Source organism: Leucopleurus acutus (genome assembly GCF_964270905.1).
Source record: "Leucopleurus acutus genome assembly, chromosome: 5".
Lineage (NCBI taxonomy): Eukaryota > Metazoa > Chordata > Mammalia > Artiodactyla > Delphinidae > Leucopleurus > Leucopleurus acutus.
In genome coordinates, this window is record NC_139147.1 from 87,559,813 (window position 1) to 87,570,303 (window position 10,491).

General features: G+C 44.8%; 1 protein-coding gene across 1 annotated transcript in view; it reads right to left on the reverse strand.

The window, feature by feature from the left end:
• The window catches only part of USP13 (ubiquitin specific peptidase 13), a gene marked incomplete at its 5' end in the record, with an annotated part of 125,987 nt that extends 117,292 nt beyond the window's left edge, over positions 1-8,695 (reverse strand). Inside the window, one exon of the mRNA XM_082840541.1 lies at positions 8,528-8,695. Coding sequence (XP_082696667.1) covers positions 8,528-8,695 — 168 coding nt within the window. The remainder of the gene's footprint in view (positions 1-8,527) is intronic.
• Between the last annotated feature and the right edge of the window lie 1,796 nt (positions 8,696-10,491).

Genomic DNA, 10,491 nt, shown 5'->3' on the forward strand with positions numbered 1-10,491 from the left:
GGAGGCCAAGCCAGAACCTGGTCACTAATGGAAAATGACATAAAAGAGACAGGGATACACCTATGTCCACAGCAGTATTATTCAAATAGCCAAACGGTGGAAGCCACCCAAGTGTCCACTGATAGCTGAATGGATAAACAGAATGTGGCGTATACATACAATGGACTATTATTCAGATTTAAAAGGGAAGGAAATTCTGACACATGCTACAACATGGATGAACCCTGAAAACAAGGTAAGTGAAATAAGCCAGTCACAAAAGGATAAATTCTGTATGATCTCACTTACATAAGGAACCTAGAGCAGTCAAATTCATAGAGACAGAAAGTAGGATGGTGGTTGCCAGGGGCTGGGAAGAAGGAGGAATGGGGAATTATCGTTGAATTGGGAAAGAGTTTCAGTTGTGCAAGATGAAGAGTTCCAGAGATGGAGAGTGGTGACGGTTGCACACAACAACGGGAATGTACTTAATACCACTGACGTGTATACTTAAAATGGTTAAGATGGTAAATTTTCTGTTGTATTTTACACAGCTGTTTAAAAAGAGAGAGAGGGAGAGGGAGGTAGAGTGGATGGCATTGTACATCTCCCAGCCTGGGGCACTAAATGAATGGCAGCACCTTGAACTGAGATCCAGTCCACAGGAAGAATGTGGTGGAGAGAAAAGAGAATTCAGAGATGCACCGATGTCCAGGTTCAACGTGAGCTGAGAATACAAACTCTCCAAAGGCTCTCTGACAGGATCAGCAGCATCTCTTACATTCCCAGACTCTAAAAATGACACAACTTTAAAGGGTAATTAACTGTTCCCAAAAAGAGCCAGCAAGTGACTTCTTGATTATTAGATTAGAAAAGCAGGACTCTAGGGTACATAGGGCGGATTACATACATATGTCAATTTCACCCCTTTCTGAAACCCAAATAAAAGAGCACTTAAGTGATTTTTTTTAAAACATAAACCACAAACCTGGAAACTGTGCTGTAGATGTGTAAGCACTAAAAAGACTAAGATGAGCTGATAAAGCCGAATCCTATCCCTGCAGGAGGAAAAGCCAAGATTCTATCTGATTTACACCCCAGAATTTCCAAAAGACTCCAGAAAACTCCAGGTTACTCTGAAATTGGGGTAAAAAGGAGCTAAAATAAGGAGGAAAGGTTGAACATCTATGTAGGTACCACTCAGCGCCCCAAATCCCTCCTGCACACCAGCAAACTACTGATTTATTCTCTAAAGCAGGTAAAAACAAAGGATTCAGGTCTGTGGGACAAGGGGCTCAGTTAAGAATAGGGGTACCATAATACATGGAGAATTAGACACGTATGTGTAATGTACATGTATCAGTACAGAACGGGTTAGAAAATACAAACTATTCTAGGTATTTCAGGCAGGAAGGGATTTACTACAGGAAATTAGAGGCTTACAGAATCATGGGAAGAGCTATGAGAGCCAAGGTCAGAGAAACTACCACTCAAGTTCAAGAAATCAGGATGCACAAGCATCATAAGCAACTGAACAGATGATCCCAGCTCCCCCATGACTGATGTGTCTTTGAGTCCCAGAAGGACATTCAGAAGCTGACTGGAAAATCTCACATCTGCATTGTGAATTGTGCAATAGCAATAGTGGCTTCTCCTTCTCTTTCGCCTTCCAAATCTCTCTGGCAGAACCAAAATCAGAATCCTGCCATCAAAGGATTCTGGGAAATGCAGTGTCCATGTTCCCAGCTCCTGCAACATGGGAGAAGGCTTAGCAAAACAGGGATAGGGTTGAGAACCAAGAGACAATATCCAGCTGGTATTCTATACCCATATGCTGAGACCACCCTCATCTCTTTTGCTCAGCTCCCCTGAGTCCTGGCAGACAGGTCTTCAGTTTCCAGGCAATAGATGACAGAAGTCTCCTAACCCGTGGTCAAAGGAAAAAAATCAGGATGCTAAAATGTAAGGTTCCCCAAAGAAACAGCCCAGCCAGATGATCCTACAGTAAAGCTGGTATTCAAAAGAATAAAGAATTCTCATCTCTAAAAGAGCCAATAATTTGAGCCCAAGTAGTTGCAATTGTTTTCAAAAGGAGTCAAATTCTCTAAATTTTAATTTGCTTTAAGAAGAATGTATGTGTGGAATATGACATTATGGTTGCGCTAAGATTAACAATAAATTATTCAATCACCACAATGTGAACCCACAAAAACCTCAATGCAGGTGGGGTAACCAGTTGTACTTGCCTAAACTCTAGAACTTTGGTTTCAAAGTATGGCCTGGGAACCCTGTGATGCCCCAAGACCTTTCAAGTGTTCTGGGAGGTCAAAACTATTTTCATAATGAACTCATTTGCCTTTATCACTCACATGCTCTCATGAGCATTTTTCAGAGTCTATGTGACATCCGATGACATCATCACTCTAATAAGCTAATGGAATGGAAATTGTTTTAAGTTTTTCTGTCTTAATTTCTAATATGGTAAATGTCAATAGATAGAAACCACATAAAAGCTCTTTGGGGTCCTCAAAAATATTTGAGTATAAAGGAGCCAAAAAGCTTGAGAATTGTTGCTGTAAAACAACTTTTTAGTTAGTTGATTTTGGAAGGGAACTTTTGATATGTGAAACCAATTAGACTTAGTTTAAGTTTATATCTTCCAAGAGAAAAAAAAACAATCCGTAAGTTCCTAAATTTTGCTTTACTATCTTATATCTGCTTATCCATCAGGAGGAGGATTTTTCCACATAGACCCTAAATTAAATTATTTTTTTCCCCTGGGAAACAACTAAACACCATGATAGCAAGTCTCACTGCCCAGAAGGCAGCATACACAGCACAATAGTAAAGAGCAGTCCCTACAGGGACTCAGATACCTGTACACCACTGATCACAGCAGCTTTGTTCATGATAGCCAAAAGGCAGAAACAGCCCAAATGTCCATTGACAGAAGAATGGATAAAGAAAATGTGGCCCATACAAAATATAGACTATAATTTGGCCTAAAAAAGGAAGGAAATTCTGATACATACTGCAACATGGATGAAGCTCTTGAAGATATACTAAGTGAAATAAACCAGACACAAAAGGACAAATACTCTGTGATCCCACTTATATGAGGTACCTAGAATAGGCAAATTCATAGAGACAGAAAACAGAACAGTGGTTACCATAGGCTGGAAGTAGGGAGGAAGGGAAGTTATTGCATCATGGGTATAGAATTTCAGTTTGGGATGATAGAAAAGTTCTGGAGATGGATGGTGGTGATGGCTACACACGATGCGAATGTATTTATGGCACTGAACTATATAATTAACATGGTTAAATTGGTATAAATAAAGAATAAAAAAGCAGAGATTCTAGAGCCAGATAACCTGGATTCAAATTTCAGCTCTACCACTTATAGTTTGTGTGACTTTTGTGCTTCAGTTTCCTCATCTGCAAAATGATAATAACATACAGCATAAGGTTGTTGTGAGGATTACATGAGTGAATATATGAATAAATATATGCTTAGAATGCTGCCTGGCAACTAGCAAGTGCCCCATCACTGGCTCTCAAACTTTAGCACGGGTTAGGATCACCTAGAAAGCTTATTCAAATACAGATAGCTAGACCCCATCCCACAGTATCTGTCTCAGTGGGTCTGGGATGGGACTCAAGAATTTGCATTTCTAACAGGTTCTCAGGACATGCTGGCACTGCTGGTCCAGGAAGCACACTTTGAGAACCACTGCTCTGTACAAATATTAGCTGTCATTATTATTATTAGCCGTGTCTGAGGTAGTACCAGGCAGATCGATAAGTACTCGTAGAAGGAAGGACAGAAAGACAGAAGTACACTCCTGTGTCGCTCCTCTATTCACAGAATACTTCACTTCTGGTCACCGAATGTGAGGGGCAGGGTGGACCCCTCAGGAAGCAATTCTCCATCTCTCTGTAGACACTGAGTACCCCACAATTTAACTCAGCTCTGACACTACCTAGAGACACCATCACATTCCACAGGTTAAGGGCTCAGTCCCACAAGGCTGCCTCCCCCTGCCCCCCTACTTTAATCTTTTTTTTTTTTTTTTTGCGGTACGCGGGCCTCTCACTGTTGTGGCCTATCCCGTTGCGGGGCGCAGCCTCCGGACGCGCAGGCTCAGCGGACATGGCTCACGGGCCCAGCCGCTCCGCGGCATGTGGGACCTTCCCGGACCGGGGCACGAACCCGTGTCCCCTGCATCGGCAGGCGGACTCTCAACCACTGCACCACCAGGGAAGCCCTGCCCCCCTACTTTAGACACCAGTTGCAAGTCCAGGTTATCACCTGTGCTTCTGAAGGACTGACTATAAATAGTAGGTGCCCACGACCCCCTCCACAGGTTCAATTAATTGGCTAGAGCGGCCCACAGAACTCAGAAAAACAACTTACTTACTGGATTATCAGTTTATTACAAAGGATGTTAAAGGATACCAGTGAACAATTAGAAGAAGAGATACGCAGGGCAGGGTATGGGGAATGGGGCATGGTGTTCCTGTGGCCTCCCAGCACCCTCCAAACCCCACAGTTCAGGGATTTTTGTTGTTGTTGTCTTCATTAGATAGGCAAGAATGACTAAATCATTGGCCACTGTCGATTATGTCAATCTCCAGTTCCTCTCCCCTCCCCGGAGGTGAGGAGGGGCTGTAAGTTCCTACCTTCGAATCACTTGGTTGGTTCCCCTGACAACCAGCCCATTCTTAGGAGCTTTCCAAAAGCCCCTAGCACAAACTCAGGTGTGGTTGAAAGGGGATTGTTTAAGGATAACAAAAGACACCTTCATGGCTCTTATCACTTGGGAAATTCCAAGAGTTTTAGGAGCTCTGTGCCAGGAAAAGGGTCAAAGACCAAATATATATTCCTTATTGTAAATCACAATATCAATATTGTAAATCACAATTTCATATTTTCCTACAAGTAGATGATCTCAAAGCCTTTCCCGCTGGATTTTGTTTCCCAAAATAAACAGACTGTACCAAAGCCCTTATCTCAGTCTTCAGTTGACCCCAGCTGAGACAGGGCATAAGGTAAGCTCCCCACTCTCAGACAGGGGGGGAGGGGCATAATTAGCACCAGAGTGGCCCAGCTCCTCTCCTACCTAATGCTTCGTACCAAGTAGATGTTTTAGAACTACAAGTTAAATGGGTAAAAGAAAATAAAATGATGGCAAACTATAGAAGACAGACTATAACTGCTGTGTTATAAGATACAGACCCTAAGTAATGTAGGCTTCAGAGGAAAGGATGAAGTTTGAAGCAGAAGACAAATAGAGGAACGTGGTCCTAGGAAAGGAAATGAGCCTTAACACACTGAAGACCCAGAGACTGGACTCCCCAGAGCTGACAACCTAGAAAGTGCGAAGAGGTGGGACAAGGTACATTCTGATGAAGGAAGGGCTCAATAACTAAGGAGATGAGAGTAGATTTTACATGGTGGTTCATGAAGGCTTGTGAGCAGAAGTATGAACCAATTTCCCCACTCAACCACACCAAACTTTCTACATAACCACTGACAACCAAACACCTGGGCTTACAACATGTGATTAACTCTCTTTTATCTCTTTCTTTTCTTCCTGTGGTGATTACTAATTGGCCAGGCGCACTTTACATATTAATTTATTTAATCCACAAAACAGCCCCATGAGGTAGGTTCTATGATTGTCCCCATTTTACAGATGGAGAAACTGGGGCACAGAGAAGTTACATAGCTGGGTGACAGAGCTGGGATTCAAACCCTGCCAGTCTGGCTCTCTCTTTCACATCTGTCCCCACAACAAAGTAACCACTTTCTACATGATAACCCCACATGATTCCTTTCCCAATGTTTCCCATATGTTGTATCCTTACCATTTTCAGAACCCGTAACCACAGATAATTTGTATATCTCCTACACGTTCATTGAGTTCCTGGCATATATACCAGATGCTGCACCAGCTGCTGGGAATACAAAGATACAAAGTCCCCATTCTCCAGGAAGGTCCCATCACAGATCTTGCAAGATGAACCAAGTTATGGAGAGGTGAACCTACAGGTCGAGGTGAGAAGGTGGGCCTGGGATGAAACCAGATTGGTAGGTGAAAAAACAATCCTCACCCATCCCAGAAGAACTGTTACTTGAGCTGGAATGTTGTTCTCCTATTTATTTCTATGCATCTTTATCTAAGACCATTTTCAAAAGTATCCAATGCAAGGATGACTATTTTTTCCACTCAAATGGTTTTGGTCCTTTGTCTACCACAGTCCTATAGCACTGGTGGATTAAAGTCTGCTGTGTTTGGCACCAATGGATTTTGCTCTGTACGGTTCTTATAGCCACGCATGTATGAGTTGGCACATAGTAGGTGCTCAAGAACCCTTATGGGGTTCATGATGAAGTGTTAAGGACCATAGGGAAAAATCTGGAATTATCATGCACTGTGCTTTAATATAATTTGTTATAAAACCTTCTTTCTCTTCCTCCCTTGAAACAGGAAATATACTGATGCACCGGCATTGTAAATAAGCCTAGTCTTCCCCAAAGAAGTACTGTGATATGAATGAAATCATCAGTTTACACTGGACAAGATGCTTCTAGAATAGCGTTTGGCACACAGTAAGCTCCCAATAACTATTTGTGGAAGTGAATTAAAATAATAAGCTTGGGCTTCCCTGGTGGCGCAGTGGTTGAGAGTCCGCCTGCAGATGCAGGGGACGCGGGTTCGTGCCCCGGTCCGGGAGGATCCCACATGCCGCGGAGCGGCTGGGCCCGTGACCCATGACCACTGAGCCTGCGCGTCCGGAGCCTGTGCTCCACAGCAGGAGAGGCCGCAACGGTGAGAGGCCCGCGTACCGCAAAAAAATAAATAAATTTAAAAAATAATAAGCTTTTTTTTCACACCTGCCTTACACTATAATGTGGCAAAGACTTCCAATAACAAAGTTCGCAAGAAGAATTTGAAGAGTAAACCCAGATCAAACATAGAAAAGGCAGTTTTACGCACTTCACATGTGTTATCCTAAAAGAATTAGGCTACTTTCTTCCTGGAGTTCACAATCTGCAGATGGCTTAAATTAATTAGGGTCATCCCTCTCCACCTTTAAAAGCTATTAGTGGAAACCTGCCCAACACTAGACACAAAATCTGAAAATGGCATTTTCAAATACTTTGTGGATAACAGGATTTAATGACACTGCTGACCGTCACATTAAATAGTGTGATCACAATACGCTAAGTATTAAATATAACTATTTCATTCCACTCTACACAGACCTTTTTGAAAGAAAAAAATAAGTAATGAACAAATGAGATGTTTATCCCCCAAATGATCTGTAATTAACAAAAAAGAAAAATTAAATATCACAGAGGATACTAATTCTGGGACTTCAGTGTATACAAAACAAAAAGGCTTTGAAATCAGCTGAAATCAACTCACAACATAATAAAGGATACTTTGGAACATTTGCGCTCATTTGGTTGTGTTTTTTTTCCGCCAACAATACATAATATGAATAAAATGTGTTAGACTATTGTTGTGAAACCTACCTCAGTCCCTCCATCCATGCACCTCCCTTTTGCATTGAGATCTGCCCAGTGACACATGAGCTCTAAAGTGGGTGGATAAAAATAACCTGATCCTCAAAAAGACATGATAAACGCCAGACAGCTGAGTCACTTTGAAGCCCATTTTGACTCCCGAAAGGGACATTCACCCTCCTTTTCCTTCTCACACTTACACATACAACCTGGTGAAAAACACCACCAACAGCCCTAGGTGGAATGCGGTGATGCGTCTTCACTTCCCCCTCCAGTCTCTGAGGTCACGACTCGCGACTGAACTTTTAATAATTTATACTATTGCATTTCAAAGTGACTCATTTAGAGGAAGAAGCGGAAAGGCTTAAGGAAACCGTAGTAATCCAGCAGACCCCCTATTTCTGCTGCCCGAGTGTAAGCACCCGAAGGTTTCTTCTGACATTCTGACGTAAAGAAAAGGAGTGGGGAGAAATTTAAAGTGGAGGGAGAAAAGCTCAGAGAGTAAATCATAATTGACCAGGAGTGGGAATCCCTGGGCAAAGCAAACGGTCCCGGAAAGAGAAGGGGGGAATCAATCTCGTCCACCTACGCGCCCTCCGCTGTCGCCCCAAAGAGGACGCAAACCATCTGCAACGTACAGTTAAGATCAGGGAACTCTTCGACTCGATCTACCTTTCAAACGGTGGCGGGGTTTTGGGCAAGCTTCTAGGTACTGGGGCCCTGGCAGCCTAAGAAGCCTGGCGGAGCAAGCCACCGCGGCCGCCCAGTCTTTGGCCTCAGCAGCCTTGGGGCATGCAGCGCCGGGCACCCAGTAGGCACTCACTAAGTGTTTGCTGAACTGCAGTGCCCCTGAGCCAACTCTGGCGCCCGGCGAGGAGGTCCCCGGCTGCCACTGCGCATCTTCTCCCCCCGCTTCACGTGCCGCCGAGTTCGGCTGCTCGCGGCCGCCCCAGGCAGCCCACACCGCGACCCTCCCCCGAGACGCCGCCGGCGCCGCTGAGCCTCACTTACGGGGGAGTCGTAGGAGAAGGCGCACTCGTTCTTGTAGACCCTGTCCCCGGACCGGGGCACGCGGATCGTGGGCATGTGGGGCACCAGCAGCTCGCCGATGTCTCCTGCAGCCATCTTCCTATTGCCGCTGCCGCCCGGCATGCCGAACAGGGCGCCCCGGCGCTGCATGGCCGCGGCGCGCACCCAAGCGGAGCGGAGCGCTGGGTCCGCCCGCGGCGGCGGCGGCGGCGGCTGCTGGCTGCGCGGGCGACTGGAGCCGAGCCGGGAAGGGTGGAGAGAGCGGGCCGCGGGGCTGGAGCGGGCACGGGGGGCCTGCGCGTACTGGCGGGCTGGTGGAAGGGACGCTGCTATTTTTAATCCAATGGCGAATCGCCGGCCCAGTTGCAGCGTCAGGCGGGGCGCTGGGGAGGGCCAGCCGCAGCGCGCGGGGAGGGGGAGCTGGAGAGGGGCCTTGCGCCGTGGTCCGGCTCGGCGCCGGGGGGCGGAGGGCGAGACCCCGGGCCGCAGGCTCGGAAGTCGAGAGCATGCTGCGGTGGGGCACCACCTCCGTGTTTTCTACTGTAAATCATTAGGCTGCGAAGGGACAACTCCGAGGCAAACAACACAAAGAGCAGGATTTGAGGTTTTAAAAACCGCTTGCTTTTAAAACATCTGAGGATAACAGCGGGGACTGCCCCTGATTGGGTAGGGGTGGAACTTGAGGTGCAAATCTAGAACCTAACGTCGGGCCCAAATCTAAATTTGTTCTTTGCACTTCAGTGTTAGTCTCACTAAGCCTCATTCCTCACTTTTTTAACATCTAAATCTCGTTAGAAGAGAATAGAGTAGGATCCAGGAAGGATAGATGTGTATTTTTCCAATAATACAGATTTTTCTTACGTATGGGGCAGGGGTATATTTTTCTCTACCTTTGGAAAGTCTTCTGCGAGATTCGAGGTCTCCGCGTTGAGCATTCAACTGACTGATTTGGGATCTTACGTGCACACATGCATCTTCCCTGCCTTTGCACGTCCAATTCCTCAAAATAAATAATAAACAGGGTTAGGTTGGGGAGAATGCGGGGTAATAATCTGCAAACAGAGCATGCCTCACAGCATACTCTCATTTTCTCCAAAAAACTCTTAAAATACAGGTTCAATTCCACTGAGCTTCCCTACCTACACCCAACTTAAAGGGCAGGATACCAGTGATCCCTACCAGTTAATGAAATGGATAAATAGTGACTCAAAATGCTGATTTCTGTGCAAATCAAAACTATAATGAGATACCGCCTCACACTGCTCAGAATGGCTATTATTAAAAAGTTTACAAATAACAAATGCTGGGGAGGGTGTGGTGGAAAGAGGACCCTCCTACACTGTTGGTGGTAATGTAAGTTGGTGTAGCCACTATGGAGAACAGTATGGAGGTTCCTTAAACTAAAAATAGAATTACCATGTGATCCAGTGATCCCACTCCTGGGCATATATATCCAGACAAAACTATAGTTCAAAAAGATATTTGTTTTTCTCTTTCTGACTTACTTCACTCTGTAAGACAGACTCTAGGTCCACCCACCTCACTACAAATAACTCAATTTCGTTTTATGGCTGAGTAATATTCCATTGTATATATGTACTACATCTTCTTTATCCATTCATCTGTCGATGGACATTTGGGTTGCATCCATGTCCTGGCTATTGTAAATAGAGCTGCAATGAACATTGCAGCTCTATTTACATGACTCTTTGAATTATGGTTTTCTCAGGGTATATGGAAATCTAAAACAAAATATGGAATCTAAAAAAATATATATGCTTCTGAAGAACCTAGGGGCAGGAGAGGAATAAAGACGCAGACATAGAGAATGGACTTGAGGACACGGGGAGTGGGAAGGGTAAGCTGGGATGAAGTGAGAGAGTGACATGGACATATATACACTACCAAATGTAAAATAGATAGCTAGTGGGAAGCAGCCACATAGC